Source organism: Notolabrus celidotus, chromosome 9, assembly GCF_009762535.1.
Source record: "Notolabrus celidotus isolate fNotCel1 chromosome 9, fNotCel1.pri, whole genome shotgun sequence".
Lineage (NCBI taxonomy): Eukaryota > Metazoa > Chordata > Actinopteri > Labriformes > Labridae > Notolabrus > Notolabrus celidotus.
The window spans coordinates 25,805,525-25,825,871 of record NC_048280.1 but is presented as its reverse complement, the minus strand read 5'-3'; the positions used below and the strand labels follow the sequence as shown (position 1 = coordinate 25,825,871).

Genomic DNA, 20,347 nt, shown 5'->3' with positions numbered 1-20,347 from the left:
AACAAACCCCTCAGCTTTCTCTGGTTAACTCCATGTTAGATTAAGAGACTCTCTACAAACTTTCTCTCTGGTTTTTCTGTGTTCCCATCCTGGGAAATTACATAAGAGATGCGGGGATGCACACACGGCCAAGGCCACTGCTTACAAAGTCCGGCCTAAAATAGCTAGTGTGGCAGCCTATTACAAAGCAACGCTCAGCCTCAGTTGTTTTGGACTGTAATGATATGTGAGAGGAAACAAGGAAAGCACATTAAACAGGGATGAGTAGAAAACACATTTCAGCGTTTCTCGTGCTTCACAAGATATCCCCAGGGGAGCTGAGGATGTTTCCTTTGCTCCCTGCAGTGGTGAATATTTTACACAGCCAGATTTAGAGCTCTTAGATAGACATATGTCTGCATGTGGGTGGCTCCTTAAACTCTAACAGGAACGTCTCATGCCCTGTATCAAATATGTAGATACTGTGATTCATTGGGGTGTTGAAGGCAGCGGTGGTGAATCTTAAGACTCAAGAGGGAGATGGACCCAGTCTTCCCTTAATCCCAAATGAAGCCTGATTAAATCCTCAACAAATTAAACCGCTCAATCCTTTCCTTCGACTTTCCCCACCGTAGAAGTAGTTTACGGTTGTGGCAGTTCATCTAGGGCAGTTGCCACTCAGTACAGACTGTGGGGTTTTTTTTGTGAGGATTTAGAAGCAGTCAAGTGAAGCATTTGGATGTTTTTTTGGCTCAACAGAGCAACTGAAGAGCAACACTAGTGCAGCTTTGATTCCTGGAGGATCAGACTAGATTAAAGTCAGTGGATTGTTAGGCTTTTCCTGCGAGCACTTGACTTATTAGAAACTAGTTTTTCTCATGTAGCTGGTGCTGCATGTTGTAAAGGTGTGCAATAGTAGTGATTTCATAATCACTCCCTGTAGAGGTGGCCCACATCTCAGAGAGTAGAATAAAATAGAACAAAATCATCATTTGATTTTCTTTGTTCCTCTGCTTATTTAGCAAATTATGTTTAGTTTGGCTGCACAAAAAAAAAGAACATTCCAGTCCACTCCAAGTAACACTCATAAACAAATTCAAGTACAAGCCAAACCATTTGGGAGCGGTATCCATGGTAACCCACAGTGAGTAGGAGCAAAAGAGGCTGAATTGATTTCAAAGGGAATGAAGTGAAGTACTGATGGGAGCCTTCCGTGGAGACAGTAAAAATCTACGTCACAAGGACGAGATGTAAGGTGGTGAAAATTGCTCGTAAACATTTCAACAGTCTTCTAGAGCACCGTCAGGAGTGACGGAGCTGTGTGGTTTCACTCTGTGTTCAGTGGAACATGTGCAGCATGGACGTCTCTCACGCCCCAGATTATCTCTATCAGGGATTGACAATTGAAAGTTAACATAAGGTTTGGCATAAGGAGAAGCCCAGAGGCAGCCTCCTGGTGAAAATAAGACCTGTGTTCACGTGGGCTCGCTCTCACTTCCTCCTCTCTGTAGGCTCCATGTAGGTCATAGTAAGAATAGTGTGGGTATTATTCACAGCTGCAGCAGGCAAACACAAACTCCTCTTTCCCCATCTCTGGAGTCACTGTAAGACATCCCGTGGTGAGTTTTAATTAAATCTTTACTGTACACACTCCTCTCTCATCCCTCATCATCTGCCATCTTGGCTCAGGAATCACTCAGTCATGTGTGCAGGTTTATTAGAGAGGAAACGTTTAAAAAGCGGCCTCTAGCTGTGTGCACTTTCTTTCCTGTTCTCCTGGTGGTGTGAATTATTTGTGGTTGAGCATTGTCACAGTGATACAGTTACATAACAGCACAGAAACAGAGCACAGGAATATTACAGTCAGAGCAAACTGCTCTGGCTCAGTTTCATCCGATTTTCAAACAGTGATTGAGGGCAGCAGGAGGTTTTAGAAAACAGGCCTGTCATTAAGGACGAGCTATTCAAGATTGGACGGACAACAAATCTTTTGTGCCACGCTGAGGAAGAATCAATGAGGTCCTTCTAAATATGGATATCTCTCTCTACTCTCCGACCCATAGCAGCACAATGCAAAGCAGTACTGAGTAGTACTAATTGTGCACGGCTGTGGGTCGTGTATAATAGCTCTAACAGCCACCGTTTCTCATTCAAAGACCTCCATGTGAGTGCTGAATGAACATCTGAATTGTACACTGACATTAGCATTTCTTTTTCTATACATAAAAGAGTAAGAATGACTGAAAACACTTGGTTATTCAGTTTAAACAAAGAAAGCAAAGGGGGGGTTGGCACCACTTCCATTAACATCCTGCATATAGTTTGCACTTCCACTCATCAAATCAAATGTGTAAATCTGTTTTGACACTTAATGTACATAATTACGTATGCACCTGTGCTCACAGCATCTTCAGGCTGTTTAAATGGGTCAACTCTCGAAATAACCCACTCAGAGAAGAAGTAGTAAGGGCCCCTCCCCTTTTTTCAGTCCACTGTCCACAACAGAGCAAAACTAGTGCCAGAAATACCCTTGAGTCCTTTTTTTGAGGGCTGCAAAGTCATAGGAATTGTGTTAGAGTGGTTAAGCCTCATGTGTATGAGTGTAGAGGAGAAAAGTCATATTTTCACTTGTCAATAAATGGCTTAGTATGACGGACAGTGATTAACTTTGTCCTTGTAAGACACTCAGCTGATTCTTCAGCTGGTGGAGGCTCTGAATTTGTAAGTATGAATAATAGTTTCTTTATAATACGATGAATTTCCTGGTCACTTTCACCACTAACCAAGCCTGGATTTGTGCAGAGTGAATGGTCTGGACCGCTGGGCTGCTAGATAAGAGATGCAAGCAAGCATAGAGAGCTGTAAAACCAGCACTGACCTTTCATGAGCTGCTATATAACATCCTGCCTGCAAATTGGATTTTGCACTCTGGACAGTTTTGTCCGCAATAAAAACTTTCGAGGGAAAAAGACATTGATCCATTTGGTGATTAAAATTGAGCTCTCACCCTCCTCGCTGCAGGAAACCAAGCAGCCAAAATATTTATACCAGGCAGGCCTTTTTATGAAGTTAAATATCTCAATTTTAGTGTTGATGTTTCAGCTGAAGTTGCACTCATTGATTTATGCCAAACAAGCCAATAAAACACAGTCGTCCTTTTGACTGTGGGGTGCATTATACTATTGGCCTCCCTCAGCTGCAGCTGCTGCATTCAGACCTTAATGAAAGCCCAGAAGATACTTGAACATAATACATGTGTTTTATCCTCAAACACCATGAATTAGGCCATTCTTGAAAGAAGAAAAGATAGCCTGAACTGTGATGAGTGGCATGCAGGGAGCCATTTGTTAATGTGTGCCAGATTAGTTTTGTTTAATAGGATTATGCACACATTGGTATTTGTGCTTTGTGTGTGATTATGACTCAGCATTGTGTAATTAAAATGTATGCCTCAGAAGAAAGAAGAAACTATGTAATTGAACCCACTTTGAAGGAGAAAAAATTCATAAATAAATAAATAAAATAAAAAAGTAAACTAGAACACCAAATTGTTTGGGGATTTTTTTTTTCCCATAGCTGGTTGAAAAGTGATGCACTTTAATCACAATCTTTTTCATTTTAATGTTATAATGTTATATTCTTATATGTACATATTGTAATTTGTCCTGCACACAAGCATGCAGCCTATGAATGAAGTGTGATGTCATATATAGTTCTGATCTTTCAGGTGGATCATTACAGGGTGTAAAATAAGTTACGTAACCTGATTAATGTAGTGCAGAACTGAAGTCTGACTGCAGGCCCACACCACCTTGTGGTCACAATAATATAACTGCTATTAAAAATTAATAGTAAACACTGATCTAAATGTTTTAAATTTGCATTTGGAGAAATGTGGTTTATCCATTTCACTGTTTTATTACTGTAAAAATCTTTAAAGTTTCAGTGACAGTTTTGGATCTCACATTTAGATTTCTTTCTGATTGGTCTACTCCTGCGTACAGTGCCAAGTTCAATAAATTTACCAGACACTTTTATCTGTTTGTAATGTTTTTTTGTCCCAAAGGGCTTTAAAGTCTGTACAACAGATAAAAAATCAATCCACAGACCATCAACTTGTTAAAAGGGAAACTATAACAGAAAAACATACAAAGTTCGAGGTGCAAATAGGACAGTCTGTCTCACACTCGAAGGGCTGCTGTGGCTGGTTGTAGAGTTGGTATTTTCTCATTAGAAGGTTAGCGGTCCAATCCCAGCCGATGAGTTCACATGCCAGTGTCCTTGGGCAAGACACTGAACTCCAAGTTGCTCCTGGTGGCACTGCTGTCAGTGTGAATGTGTGTGAACAGGATTTGCCATACCCTCTGCAAAAAGTGTAATAAATGGAAGACATGATTTTTGGTCAAATTTAGACTTGCAGTTGTCTTACTCTTTTAATTTCAGACAGAAATGACAAATAAATCAGTCACTGTTGGTCATAGACTTTATTAGACATGTGCATGTTTCAACAACATACTCATTTCCACATAATATAGCTACATTGCATATAACATCAAATATATTTTTTTTACATTTAATTCTAGATTCCACCATGATTTACATTATGCAGTATCTTATTTTTTGATTGACAAAAACCTCAGCTGTTTGATTCTTGCACTTACATTTATAATAATCTGGCAGGCATTGACTGACAATCAGTTCAACTCAAACTAAATAGAAGTTCCTCTTTTTTTTTTTCCACAAAATTTATTCAATGCATTTAGAAACAAGAAAACAGGCTGTTACAGAGAAAAAAGTACATTCACAGTCAAATGTATATCCACCATAAATAATGTAAACTTTTGAAAAGGAAAACTCTGTGAATATCAAAAACATAAAAGTACGTCTTTTTCACTCCTGTCCCAGCTCGTCCTGTCAGTCTCAGGAGTCGCCATGGCGATTGGTATGTCTTAATATGGCCTCTGAGTGACAGAATTTTTCAGAGTTAACCATCCGTGCTAATTCTGATGGCTCATTCTCATAAATTACACACTCAGTGCAAAACTAACACAAGGCTGCCCGTTCTGATTTTCTTGGCAGTCGGCTGCACCGCGATGAAACTGACGCTGAGTCATTGTCAAATTAAAAAATGAAGCCCTGAATCACTAATGCATAAACCAACAAGCCCCAGATAGTCCTGCCTCATAGCAAAAATGAAGCATGAATAAATTATTCAAATTAAGTTTAAACATAGGAGATTAAAGACGCACATAATATCAACGAGCACAATTAGCAGCAGGGGATAAAGGCGACAATCTGCATCACTCTGAGATCTGTACAGCACATCTATTTGGTTTGACCAGTTACAACAACATTCACACATTTATGCACTATTGAGCACAAGGGGTCACTGTGGCTACACAAACAGACTGATAATCACAGGCAGCATGGAGATTCAGCAGGGGAACCAGGACTCCTTAAGACTTTTGGCTATTGGGTCTTCTCTAAAAAGCATGATATTGCCTTACTACATCCACTTTCAAACAGATAGAACTCCTTCTGGAAGACATTTTCAGTGCCAGGAAACAGAACTGTTTCAAATTTTCAGAGTAGCGGTTAAAGATAAAGTTGTCGATGAGAAGTAAGGGGTTAAAGGAAGTGCTTGATCTACTGAAATCTCTACCCTTTTCAAACATTGTTGATTGATTATATATAAGCCTCTTAATCTACGGCGAGGGAGAAATCTCCTGTGCTGAATGAAACCGACTTAAGACTGGAGTTTAAGTGCAAAATCCTAATGCACCTACTTACTGCCAAACCCTGAAATCAGCCTGACGTAATCCACTCACTTGTTGTACATCCACTCAGTCTGTGGCTGGTTTACAGTCAGAAGTTTGTACATTACATTGCTTTTAAATAAAGGGAAATCAAACTATCTCTCACTAACTCTACCTGAACAATTCTCTACCCAACAAATGCTGTACCCTCCAGCACCGCACCTGCTCCTGACACAGCAGCACTTCAGGATGGGCCCTGATTACACTTGATGTTACCATGTGTCATAGTTGGTCTGATCCCGAGTGGACAGCTCTTGTTTGGTTGGTCATATCTGGTGTTTACACCTTTTTATACTGAACAAAAGTGTTTATGTGATATGAAACTTGATTTGATCATGAGGCTTGAGTTTTAAAGTTTGGTGGCGTATCAGTCGGTGTATAAACTCCACTGGAGATCAAAGTATGTTAACAGTGAAAAACTACATAAATAAAGAGATCTGCATAACTGATCTGCATCAGGGGTGCGTCTATATGGGTGGCCAGGGGTGGCATGGGCCCCCCTTGAAATCTCATTGACAACCCCTGGTGCCACCCCAAACTCCTACTTGATGACTGGCTGTGCTTCGACAGAGCGGGACTAATGTTAGAATCAGCGATTTGGTCTATGTTGACACAGACATTACTAGCTATGTTTCCACTTCCACTTCAGTGTCGCACATTTCCTTTACTTGGTATTTAAAAAAAAAATGATTTTGTCCAAACCTTTTGATACTATGTTTGGTTACTTTTTAAAATTATATTATGCCACCCTTGCACAAGTTAGTGCCCTAATTGGGCCACCCCAGTTTAAAAAAAAAGTCTGGACACACCCCTGTTCTATGTTTTAAAATATCAGTGTCCTCACCGTGGTATGTTTGCCTAAATTGTAAAGAAACAGCTCATATGTCACATCCCAAGTAATGTCATGACAAGCATGTGAAAACTGACTGAATGGATCAAAACAGGATGAACCCAGAGCTGTGGATACATAATATAATTTACATTTTCAATATAGATAAATCCAGTCCAGGTGCTGGATCAGTCTCCTCCTCTCCCTACACAGGATTGTTCAGTATTGAAAATAACATTCACTCTAATTTCTGGGTCAATGCAAGACACAGGATGTCCTATATTTTCAAGGACAGACTGCTTTGATGCAAGAACCATGTTGTCACGTGTTTGGTATGACAAGAAAATAAATCAAACTAGAGAGTTTCATGTCAAAAGAGACAAGAATGAAAGGTGTGTTTTCTGTTACTTGTCATAATCACTGTCATGAATACGAACATGTTGATAATTTCATTGTGGCCCAGGACTGTTTAAGCACGCACTACCAGGAGCTTGTCCAGAGGGGTGGTCAAGGGTGGCACTTGCCCTAGAAAGAATTAAGCTAATAAGATTTGTGTGTCGCCACTCTGTTATGTTTCTTTCCAAAGTCCAAAATTCTACATAGGAATAAAACTACTTTATGATACTTTAATAGTAGTTTTTAAAGTAGATGGTGAAGACAGAGAAGGTACATGCTACCCACAGATACCACAGCCACCCCAGCCTCTGTCAGTGCCGAAATTTGCCCTCATTCGAAAAGGTCAGGACACACCCCGACAAGCTACCAATGAAATATGTACATCAGACCACTCAGATGTGGCCCGAGTGATCAGACATTCATGTTTCCTTAACGAGTCTTGGATGCATTCACTTACATACTATTAGGTGACCAGTTGTGACTGGATCTGTCAGGACACATGTTAATACCAGGTGTAAACAGCCTCTATGTTGCTGCTTTGTCAAGAAACAGGTGAATAACCCTGAAAAAATAGACTCTTACTTCAGTCTGTGTCTCTCTATTCAAGTATTATATCGCAATATACTCTATGTGCAAAAGCTTATGAAACAATAAAAACGTTCTACCTCATTTAGATGCATGCTTTTCCTTCATTACTGCTTAAACAACATCAACGAAACTGCAATGGAAGACCCTCACCCACATACAAGTGTCACAATCAATTGGACATCCCTGAGACAGCTCCATTTGATCTGACGCTCTTGTTTGTGTAAGGCATGCTTTCAAGGTGGAGAGCTTTCAGGCTTTCTGTTCTTGTGGGACGAAAAAAATCGTGGAGAAAGTGGCAGCAACAACATCGTCACAACACCTACGAGCTTACTGCACTAACTAATGCAACTACGTGTGACAACACAGTTACAAGCGCAAATGTCAGGGAGTCGGAAAATGCAAACATTGCCTCCTGATGACATGCAGCTATGACATCACCATTAGCAGTCAACAGCTTGGACAGATCTAGCATTAGCTAAACACTGGTTCTCCTTTGTGCAAGGCTGTGCTTGGTTAGGGACTGTACAAAAATTATCAGGAGCAACAGGAACAGAAAAGGGGGAGGGGATTGTATCTTGTATTCTTTAAGAGTATTTCTTAATTATGGGAATATTTCAATAGAAAAAAGATTAGAAATTGAATTGAAAGATGATTTTAATATGTGCTATATCCTCTATATACTCAATGTGCACAGGGTATACAGGGTTTGGTTAAAGTATTGCAGTGCAAAACCCCTTTTCTTATTCCATTTTGTGGCTAATCCCGGTTCATTTAGCAGCTTCTTATTCAAATATCGAAAACATCTCCTTCTTTTGCTCTTTTTGAAAAGTCTGCAGTGTGATAATGTTATTTTGGGATACTGAATAACCAAAGAGGTTTGCCTTTTTCATAAAATTAAATGTAAGTATCAGCATTTCTGAATAATTTTCATACAGCCCCTTGATTCATTTGGTTGATCAAACCAACCAGCCAACCAAACTTCAGTCATAAAGATCATGTAACGGCATCAGCAAAGAAAGTTTTGCGCAGTCTTGCTTCTTATTCTTGTGTGTTTGTGTGTGATTGTGTGCTCATGCATATACAGGCTTTTGTGTTGTGTCATTAAGCGTGATGCAAGTAGATGACTTACTTTAGCTCGAAGCAAGGCAAGGAATGTTTCAGACATTACTGGCTAAATTTACTGTGTACTCTTCTACTTTTTGCTTGTTTTGAAAGATTGGACCATATTTCAGGCAGTGAGTGTCGAGTGTGCACATTATTCATATCAGGGTCAATGTACACAAATTGTAGACGGAGTTCTGTTGGTCCTTGTTAGTTGGGGGGGATCTGTCCTTCGGTTTTCCTGTCCATCTTTCTGTCAGTAGGAGGAAAGGAGGGATGGGAATGGGAGGGGAGGGGGAGGGGGTTACCGTCTCAGTCTGAGAAGAGACTGGCAAAAGATTTGCGTAGGTTGCGTATGGTTTCAGCCTTCACTTCGTCCTCGTCCTGGCTAAGGCTGGCTCGTGGCGCCGGGGTTTCTGGAATGTTGAAGGTATTGGTAAGAGACTGGGATTTGCTATAAAGAGAGGAAAACGGCAATAGAGGAGAGGAAGAGGCTATTAAAGTCATGCAGCAAACTCATGGAATGAAAAAGACTGAAGCACGGCAGGAGAGAGAGAGAGAGAGAGAGAGAGAGAGAGAGAGAGAGACAAAGAGAGGGGCTCTGTGAAGAAAATTAAAAGTGCACTCATTCTCTTTAGTCATTCAGTTTTACCTTATCATTTCAAGGTAGTTTTGATATGATATGAATACTGAATGACTTGTCAGGATGTAAAGAAAGGCATGTTTTTATCAGAGATTAATGATGAGTGTGAATTTCTCTTTTTAAAGACAGCACAATGCAATCCAGTGGATGTACAGTTTTTCCTAATCAGGATCAGTTGTAATGTAAAATGTCTTTTAATAGATATTCAAGTTTTGCATTCTGTTTTAATGCAATCATTAATTTGTTCATTTAAAGCATCACGTGCAGAATGTATTCACTGCAAAGTAAAAGCTGCAGCAGAAGCCTCTAATTAAACTCCATCATGATTTAACCCACACACAAAAATGTAGTGAGTTTAGCTCACAAATTGTATTGTGAATAGCAGAAGGTCTGAAAAGTTAGGTCCAATACTCAAGTGTCTAAACCCTTAATGGCCAACAGGAAACAACTTTACAGGCTGCAACAAAGACTTTTGATAGCACCCTATCTTTTGCTTGATTTATTACCTCAGTAAACATTTCCCTATCATTTATTTAGTATCGGAAAACTTGGAGCCCATTAACTATCATCCCTCTACACTATAGCCTCTGGGAGTGACTGGCAAATTCTCAGGGCTCCCAGTATAACACGCAATTCGTGATAGAGGACTTACTTTCCTGTGCATTGTCATGTTTTAACTAGAAACTTGAGTTTGTGAGACTTGTGTTGGTGTTAGGAAACAACGTCTAGGAGGGGATTGTTAGCTGAGCTTTCATGCAGACCTGTTTAAAGATATCGACTGAAGCTCAGTCACCGCCAGATTATGAATGCTTGGTTGCCATATTGTATTACTTCCAATGTGTTCTGCCTTTTTGCTCTTTACTCAAACTGTTCATGAGTACACAGCCAATGCTGACTGTAACGCTGGCAGATGATACTACAGCTTTCTGAAATGAAAAAATCTCATCTGTAAAGAGAGATTCTGTTCTTGGTCTCTGTGATGTTAATTTGTTGCATTATGATCTCATTTATGGTAAAATAGACAGAAAACAGGGTTTGCTTTTGGACATTGCTACAACTGAGGCGGACAGGTCACTCCCACGATGATATGTTTATCAAGATAGAGGCGCAGGAACGGTTATCTTTTCCAACTCAGCTCTCTCATCCAAATATGGGAACTTCTGCCTCTAAACAAGATGCCAACAGTAGAGATGCCAAACTGAAGGCTTCAAAATGGTTGTCTCAAAACAACGGGTGGTGTCATAAAGGCTGCATCCTTTTCTCATACACAGCGTAGGTTTTTTTGATTATATGTGACCAAAGTTTTTATTTCCCCTTTTTTTCCATTTCTGTTTTAATTTGATGGTTGAAAGTGATTTAGTTGTTTCATGTTTTTCTGCTTCCTAGGAGGGAAAAACAAGTTCAAGTTTTGTCGCCTGTGTCCTAGAAAACAGAAGACAGATGTGGGAGATTCATTATAGTAATGAACAACCACAAACCTGCCTTCACTTTGTGTTGTTGTTGTTTTATTTATGTGGAACAATTTCCCCAGAAAGTCTGAAATGTTTTGTGAAACTGCTGGAGAAATGTAAGAATCAATAAATCATGCACATTCAGGTGGATAATTTGTCAACAAAGAGCATGAATAGATTTCCCATGTGGCATGCATGTTTCAATGCAGGCAGGGGGAAGAGACGATCTTCTGTGCAGGTCAGCTGTGAGGTTCCCTTCATAAAAAATGAAAGGAGATGGATCCCACATTATTCACCATGTACAGTGACTTACTTCAGCTGTGGCTCCTGACTGGGCTTCTGTGGGGGCTGAGGCTTTTGCTGCAGTGGGGGTCGTCCACCTGGGCCTTGAGCAGTGGGTCGCGGCTGCTGGGTGGTGGCTGCTCCAGACCGACCTTGCTGGCCGGGACCCCTCTGTTGCTGGGTCCCCCCCTGTGACTGCTGCCTGGGGGGCTGGGCAGGCCTCTGCTGTTTCTGCTGCTGGGGGAGAGACTGTTGCCTCTGAGTTTGAGGTGAACCTCCTTGGCTTCTCTGAGGAGAACCCTGACCAGAGGAAGGTCTCTGGCCTTGAGTAGCCCCCTGACCTGCTGGCCGTGGCTGGCCTGTAGGGCCTTGGCTAGCTTTAGCACTGGGATCAGCAGCAGGGCTGGCTGCAGACTGAGGGGCCTGTGCAGGAGGCTGGCCCTGAGGCTGAGGTCGCTGCTGGGATGGAGGGCTTTGCTGAGGACCACCTATAGAACAAAATTGGAAGTAGCGATTACAAAGAAATGTTTTTCCACTGTACAGCCATGAAAAATAAAATTGAAACAAAAACAAATTCTATCATTCTTACTTTTTCTTTTGTGAAAAAGTCAAGTTCTTACCCTGAGGCGAGGGGCGTGGTTGAGCCTGTGGGACTCTGGACTGTGAGACAGGCTGTGGTGACAGTGCTTTCTACAAAACACGGGGGAAGAAGAACAGGGGGTATGTTTTTATCAAACAAAACACACAAGAAAAATAGGTAATACTGGAAAATACATGAAAGCATGTCAGATCTATCTACTATTAAGACTTGAGAAACCCTGGGACTTGTATTAAGTCTGCTATTGATTTGATTTGAAGTGAGCAGCAGCAGTTCAGTACAAGACTCAGCATGGGAACTGGGGCGTGTACTGGTACAGATCAGAGTATGGAGGTTGGACTAGTTGCTTCAGAGGTGCCAGCTTGTGGCGCTCATCTGAGTGGAGGCCCTTCCTCTCTGACATCTCTCATTTAATGCACGGTCAAAGGATCCTGTTGGTGCGTGTGTGTATATTTCAATAAGAGAGTGAAAAATGTAAATCCCCCTTAGGATTTATTGAATAATGTATAAGTATAAAGTATATCTTCTTCTTATGCTGTTTTAGTTAAATTATCTCTGAATATGATGCTAATCTCAACTGTCCGATGACCCTCAGTTATACTTAACCAATAAGTCTGACATTTATGCTTCAAACTCAGAGGTTATAGAGAGGTTATACAACTCTCTAACCCCTCAGGAGCATATGTCAGCTCGGTCAGTTAATCTGGAGTAAAAAAAGGGGAAGTTACAGCTAATAGGTATTGGTCCAGTCAGATGTGAGCATCGTTTCTCAGCTGTTGACCTTCATTTTAAAGACTATGACACTGCACAGACTAGAGCCTTTTCTATCCTTTGATAGAAAGTTGAATCTGTCTTTTTTGAAGTATTTTATAATCTTTTCCATGCTTCATTTTGGATTAAATATTTGTTTGATCAGTTACAAATATTCAGCACAAAGCACAAATATTACACTGAGGTTGACTGCCAGTTTTGAGGCTTGCTTTTATATTAATGTGTTGCATGTATGGGAGTCAAATACACATGAGCATATAAATGTTTCACTATGCATTAAATAATCTATAATTCATAGAGATACCGTATGAATGTGCAGTTCAGTAAATTATTAATCTAATGCAGCTGTTTCTATTTTTGTTCCTCATTTTTACTTTCTCTTTTAAAAAAGACATTCTGAGAAAGTTTGTGTGTTACTGTGATACCGAAACCAACCGGAGAAAAGTTGGAAAAATAAAGAAAAGCGACATCAGCAGGTATGAATACTCTGTGGTCTGAGCACCTGTGCTTGCTGTCCTGCAGAGGCACGCACCATGGAGGGGCTTGAGGAGTGAGGAACACTCTGGCTCATTTTAGAAACCACCAGCTCTGCAATCTGAACGCGGTCCTCATCCTGCTGGTCCCCAATTAGTGGCATCGAACAGTCATCAACCTACAAGTCGAAGAGAAGATGGATTTAAAGCTATCTCTAACGATAAAAAATAATAGTACCTTGATGTGATTATATTGCCTTTGAGTACCTCTATAATGTAGTCCTTTCCATCTTTACCATGTAGAGCCTCTACAGCACAGATATCCAGCCCTCCAAAGATGTCAGCACAAGAGTCCACCCACAATCTGTACCTGCAATAATGTGTTAAACAGAGCTAATATAATACAGTGAGTCATTCTAGGTTTAACATCCTCATCTCATCTACATTGATGATCTCTTACTTGTCTGACATGGCCACCTGCTCGAGCATGGATGAGCCGGTGTTGGTTTTCCAGTTTCCAGAAATGGATGTCCTCCTATAAATAAGAATTTTGGATTTTTTTTTTTAATATTGCTGTTTGCATTAGTGTAAAATCAAAGATGGTAAGATCCAAATGTCACTCACATGTAGGCTTTGTAATTGTCGCCAATCTTCTGGATGCGGACATCATACTTTGCATCGATAAAAGGCTCAGATGTGGCATACGTCTTGGTCAGTGCCACCACACTGGCAATATCTTGAAAATCGTATTGATTGTCCACTTTCACCTGGAGTATCAAAGGTAAGATTAGGAAGACATCGATCAAGAAAATCAGGGTTTATACTGAATCCAATGTTTAACATAATTAGTCCGTTGGTTGATTTTGACAACCATGATTTTTGCTTTGTTCGTTTATTTTAAGTGTTACTAATTATCCCGTCTAGGCCAGAGAACCAAATCAATCTTCATTTTGAAAATTGTGAATACTGTAATTGAGGACATCACTACACTTTCATTAAGTGAGCGCTAATATAGGCATACACAACCTTTACTTCAACCTTTCTTTTTCATACATAAAAAGGTTATTTTCTGAAAAAAAAAACATCTTAGAGGCCGTTTTTTTCTTTACAGCCCAACAAAAAACACCTTGTTTGAAATCATAAATATTGATAGACAATGTTAATACTAAATCTGAAATATCAAATGTGAATCATGAATATAACAAACATAAGAAGAGCTTTCATTCATCTCTTGTGTTTTCTTCAAACAAAAAGCAACAGCAGTTCATTAAGCTAAAACATGGGGGGGTTACCAGCCTACCATCATTAAATAGATGCATAGCAACAGGTATATTTATTGACTACTGCGATCAATAAGTTCCAATTATTTGCTTTTAAGCTGATATCCGTCAGCAGGGTGAGTGTCAGTCAATAGCAGTAAGCAGCCTTTACATCAGTCATCTCTACAGAATACACATTGTGTACTGGAACGTTTTTTAGAACCTGAAAATTGTGTTCACATGACGTCCTACCTTTCCCATTCCTGAGTGAGCGTGCCCCATCTTTACCACCACGGGGAACCGGGGGGAGGTAATCTGAAACAAGAGCATTCTCACATCCTCAGATTTATCACTCTAATGATTAAAAAATCTACTTCACATCCATTTAAAGCAACCAGGAGTGATTCATAGCCCAGTACTGTCAGCCTGTGACTGCAGGGGTGGAGATGTCTGCTCTGCTGAAGCAGTCTCAGTTTAACTGTACTGACGCTGCTTTGACACACAAACAATCAAAAGCTCGGCATCTACCCAGACTAAAAAAACAAAAAGAGACACTCCCAGGATCATTAGTTCTGCATCAGCTGCTACATGAGATGGAGTATTGACCTGAAAGTGAATGACCTTCTTAAAGTGTGACCTGAGAGCAGAGGGACGGCCTGTGTGCGTGTATGTGTGTGTCTCTTTAAGGCTTGTTAGCATGGAGTCATACCCATCATCACAAGTGGAAAAGCGGGTGGAGAGAGAGGAGGAGAGCAGATGGCAGAGAACTCACCATTTCCCTGTGGTTTGGATAGTAAACCTGTTCGATCAGTGGGAACTCCTCTGGGCCTAGCTGCTTGAAGACCCGCGACATTTGAGCAAACTGAAAACACACAAATGTTCAAGACTGAGCAATTGTGACAAATTTTTTTAACTGGTATATTAATTACAAAACAACATAGATCATTAAAAAAGGACAACATGATAGCTCTCCAGAACTGAAGCCAAAAACTGGGAGCTCCACCCACTGACTGGCAGGTCAGAAAGCCCACCTCCTCCATGTTAACAGATTGGAGAGACGTCAAACTTTGAACTCAAAATACACATCAAAATAATGTTGAAAACAACCTTGTTCTTTCACCATATCTAATTCTTATTGTGCTGATTTATGTCCAAGTCTTTTTTTGTTTCTTAGAAGTTTATTTTAATTAGTTATCTGATGCTAAACAATGGAGTATAACGCCACGACAGCTCTTGACAGCTCTTGACAAATGTGGCTCCTGCAGCACTTTGAGCACCGCATTAGCAAGGTAGAGGAGGAATGATAAAAAGGGACATACTAACAAATGCTAACAAAAGAGGCAATGAACTTCCTATAACCAAGAGTGTCTGCTTCAAACTGATGCAAGTTTCTGATCGGCTGTAGACTATGCTGACAGGGGGCATCTTTGCTGTTTAATCTGTAACTTAAATGTGTTTCTAGATTAACTGGAAGGACCGGACATCAATACTACTAGGAGATCCCTGCAACACAGACTATGGCTCCAAATGTGTCAGACATCAGTGCCTATCGCAGAGGGGAATTTGGCTTCACTTTGTACAACCGCAGGGGGTGGAGACATGCTGTTTACCTTTATATACTGCCAATGGATAATACTCACCACCCAGGGTTTGTCGCAGAAGTTGTAGACTGAGTGTAAAGAGTTAACACTTGGCAGTCCAGCATACTGCAGGCCAATCACCATGTTCCGGTGGTCTCCATTTTTGTCCATGCTAAATGCATGCTGTCTGATCAGCACAAAGTCTGGCTTAAAGGACCTGGGAAAGTGGACATTAGGAAAATATTAAACTGCAGTGCTGGACAAATAGAGCAGTGGAAAGGCACTTACTCCTGAGTGATGTTACAGTGGAATTTCCAAAAATTTTAACTTCACAGCAAATAAACACTGGCTCTGTATCATACAACTTTTTCACTACAAATACTTTGCAGTCAACTTACTTAGTAACCTTATGTCCATTCCTGAATGCATCAATGTTCACGTTGTAGGTGCCTGTTGCATTGGCCACAAGGTTGATTTCAGAGAATTCTGCCTAAAAGGAAAAGCACTAACGTTATTATCTAGATATAAAATATGATCAGCAGGAGGACATTTAATGACCACCTCTTCTATATCAGTCAGGTAGAACTGGGCACATTAATGACATGGTGGACTCAAGTGTGTTCCTCATTTTAAGGAGCCACAGGGGAAATAATGGAAACCCAGACACAACGTGAAGTAGAGGGACAGAAATAGGAAGGACGGAAAATGCCTCAGGCAGAGAAAATATTTCAAAACTTTAAGGCTCTCCTTAAAGTCTGCTGGGTGGAATGATGAACTAATCACTGACACACTATATTGGTAAATATTCTCATTAAGCTAAACATTACTATTTACATTTCCACCAAAAAATATGAATGGTCAGTTCCTAGTATTCATAGACAACTATTTTATCATCATGAATTAAAAGTTACTTAATCCGGATGGTTTATAGATGTATCTGCTGCTATCATTCATTTCCATGTGGAGTAAAGAAATGAATGATAGCAGCAGTTCTCTTTCTGTCACTGGATCTCAGGGGATTTAGCTTTCAAAGGGCTCTGTTTAAACACAGATACAGCCCCCGTTGTACTAAATGAGTCATCTGTTCTTTCGTGAAAAAGCACACATTATTTCTGTTGGTATCATGGCTGTGGCAGATAAGTGCACCTTGAATACAAGTAGATATATTTGTAAGATTCACCCATCAGAATGACTCACAAAGTGACTACAGATGACACTGATTCTGAAATAAATAGAATACAAATTCAGGATTAAAGTGAAGATATTTATGAGCAGAGGTGTTTCTTTCCAAAATAATTAGTCTCAATATGCATAGATCAGAGTAGGTGTAATCCTAGGACAAAACTGACTTTGAAATAGTAATGAAATATTCTCCAAACAGTCTCAGCCTTTCATTAAATTAAAGTAAAATTAAAGATTTTCAGAAAATAAGTTAACAGTTGTATTTGTGGTGACCTACCTGTTCTATTTTGATGTCAAATTCACCATGGACCTTTCTTCCCCTGAAGACCTTCACCCTGCGTGTGAAATGAGGATTTAAGCCCAACTCATTTTTGAAACCCAGACATCAAATCTAACTTTCAATTTAAACATTTCTCTTATTATTGACAGATGACATTTCCTACTTCATTTGCATAACATTTCAAAGCTGTGAGAATATGCCTGCAGTAGAAAATGTGAAGTGAAAATATTGGCTGACATCAAAAGAGCATAAGTCAGGATTTTCACCACAATGCTGACCAATATAGAACGTTAATGCAAGCTAAGATTTCTGCCACAGTGTCAACAAGCAGATGTGAAACGTGCTGAACCCTTTTCTACAGACTGATTTGGTACGAGTGTGATCAGGTTCTTAATGTTGAAGATTCTGCTGTTAAGAATCAATCACAGTCATTATGTGGTTTTGACCAATCAGAATTGAGTATTTAACACAGCCAGGTATTAATGCCACCTGATGTAGATACTGTGATATACTGGTGTATTGGCGAAAATTTGCTGCTCATTGTTATTACTGTAAGTACTGGCAACACATCAAGATTAGGTTTCAGACCTTTTGAAGGAACAATGCAACATAGCAAGATCAATCTGAAGTAAGCAGCTGGGACATAGGGAAATAATTACTGGATAGAGGTACATAAATACATGGTCCTGCAGCATAGAAGTATACATACACACACCCCATGCATGTTGTAACCATAGACTCTATAAATGGTTGTAACAGAGGAGACTGGAGAGCTTTGATTTCCTAGTGCTCAGATCTGTTGAGTTTATCATCATCTGGGGTGTCATTTTCATATAAAAATTCAACATTTTATCACCTCTGACTGTGCATAAATGTTGAATTAGTATGCATAACTTGCAGTGGTGAAGACAAGTGGCTGAACGTGCTGCATACATATTTGCTGTGCATTGTCCTCACATGCACTCCACCTGAAAAAACCTGAATCATCATGGTGGAATCAGCCCACCCTGTGCGCTCGTTTCTAGCGTTTCTAGCGTTTCTGTGTCAGAATGAACAAAGACTTCGACACATGCAACAGCTGACCGTCTTAAGAAAATGGCTCCTGCTGTGCCAGCAATCTGTTGCGCTTTTTTGTGGCATTAAACATATCTGCAAGGTATTTGTGACCAGAGGAAGACGCCAGTGGGCTGCCACACGTGATATAGGCTACCTCACAGCACTGAGTGAATCATATGACCTTCTAGATGTTAGGCCACTGCAGCCCACAGTCTGGCACACATTTCAGTCTAGACGATGCACAGATCTGGCGCTGCGCACTGCTCTTACCAGTCGGTCTGCTGGTCATCGAGAACAAGGAGGATCTTGGCACTGCTGGAGACTCCTGCGCGATCCGCTGCCTCTGATAAGGTGGCAGCCGCAGCAGCTGTAGTCTGTTTGACAGCATTAGAGATGGAGGAGAAGAAGCCTGAGCCTCCACTTCCTCCTGTGGGCTGCTGCTGCGGCTGCGGCTGCTGCTGCTGCTGCGGCTGCTGCGGTTGGCTGGTGGACTGGCGTCTCTCCGTCGGCCCAGGCGACACTGCGGGGCTCTGCTGCGGCTGCGGCGGCGGGTCGGGGCGTTGGAGATCCGTCATGTAGCCATTGGGCAGGTTGGACATGAAATTGCTGTCCGAGAGTCGTCGACGCAGGTAGTTCATGGTGAAAGCTTAATAAAAAGACGAATAGGGGTGTCCAAATATCCTCCAACTGGATGCGATTTACAACTTGGTGTTCAGTTAGAAATTGGGATGACTAGGCTACTTTTCCATGAGCAGATGGAGGACCAATGATACCTAAAGAGAGATGAGTCCTGTGTTATTCATTTGGATCATATTTTTAATATCTTATCAACAGTAGTAAAAAATCGTGACTGATTAGCTCAAGGGGCAAGCCTTGGTAACGTTAAAGCAACCCATCAGAACGATTCATAAAAATATGGTGCTTCCCTGAATCGAATGAAAAATAAATAATAAAAAAATATTTTCCATCCATGTCAGTTTAAACCGGATTTCTTTAAAGAAACTCACCTATCAAAACAACCACCAATCAGTAGTAAGTGCCATAACAACCTACCTGGGAGTGTGTCCTTAACTGATCCGCCCCACAGCTGAGTGGATGATGCTTGGTTATTATTTTCTCTCACAGGAAGTTCTACACATATGTGAATCTCGTGTCCTCTACGCAAGCGGGCATCGGGCTCGAACCTGTGAAATCAAAGCTCCAACCCTTCTTGCATCACCGCCGTTCATCTGTCCTTCCCCTAAAGTCCCCGTATTTTTTACCGTCTGCCCTGCGTCACTCCCAGTCATCCTGAGGGAGAGGAGCCTGTGAGGCTGGACCACGGTCAAGTTAGGCAGTGTGCAAGAAGTAGACTTCCGGATAATACTTTCAAAATAAACGTATGTTAATTCGGAAAATGTCGAAATATTTTTTCAATTTTTTCATTTGTAGCTTAATACGAATTTATTGGAGGACAAATCATCTTTAAAATGTAGCCTAGTTGAAAATCTGAACTTAAATAACAGCTCACTTTGGGCTACACTTTTGCCAAAACGACAACCTCCGGTCTCAAAATACGAAGCCCATGGGAAGTGTTAGAAGCGGCAGTTCATCGAGCATCCGCTTGAGGCTGGCTTTGGAAACACCGGTAAACCTCATACACACCAATTCAAAAAAGACGATATTTCCAGCATTAATAAACATGGCTTGGGTCTGAATCAAGCGGCAACCTCTGGTCTAAAAATATGAGTCCAATGCGGAAGTGCTAAAAACTGCAGTTCATCAAGGATCCATTTGAGGCTGGCTCCGGAAGTACCGGAAACCACATACACACCAATTCAAAAAAGACAATCTTTACAGCAGAATTAAACATGTTTACAGCCTGGTACAAAAGATGAGTGTAGTCTGGATAGCTCATTTCTCAATCAGCACACACTGTACAGGGGTGAATTTTTTTCTAACACGGCAATTTCGAAGATATTGAAATTACGAGTCTTCCAATGAGAGGCACAGCTGACTTGATAGGCAAGCAGGAACACTGTAGCTGTTGGCGAGGAGGCTCAAAGCCCGCCTCTTTACGTCAC

General features: G+C 40.8%; 1 protein-coding gene across 4 annotated transcripts; it reads right to left on the bottom strand.

Annotated features, from left to right (window-relative positions):
- Nucleotides 1–4,444: 4,444 nt before the first annotated feature.
- Nucleotides 4,445–19,599, bottom strand: syn1 (synapsin I). 4 transcript variants are annotated; one of them, XM_034692849.1, is made up of 14 exons: nt 19,338–19,599; nt 18,555–19,057; nt 17,226–17,283; nt 16,165–16,256; nt 15,827–15,983; nt 14,959–15,048; nt 14,439–14,501; nt 13,552–13,694; nt 13,388–13,462; nt 13,195–13,297; nt 12,957–13,106; nt 11,706–11,775; nt 11,117–11,573; nt 4,445–9,125 (listed from the first exon to the last, which is right to left on the bottom strand). In XM_034692849.1, exons 2-14 carry the CDS (start codon nt 18,920–18,922, stop codon nt 9,098–9,100), a joined length of 1,854 nt encoding a protein of 617 aa, XP_034548740.1. In that variant the 5' UTR covers nt 18,923–19,057; nt 19,338–19,599; the 3' UTR covers nt 4,445–9,097. The 4 variants fall into 4 exon arrangements, with proteins under 4 accessions (XP_034548740.1, XP_034548738.1, XP_034548739.1 ...); XM_034692847.1 differs by having other exon boundaries at nt 4,445–9,163; nt 19,338–19,590; XM_034692848.1 differs by having other exon boundaries at nt 4,445–9,163; nt 12,987–13,106; nt 19,338–19,554.
- Between the last annotated feature and the right edge of the window lie 748 nt (nt 19,600–20,347).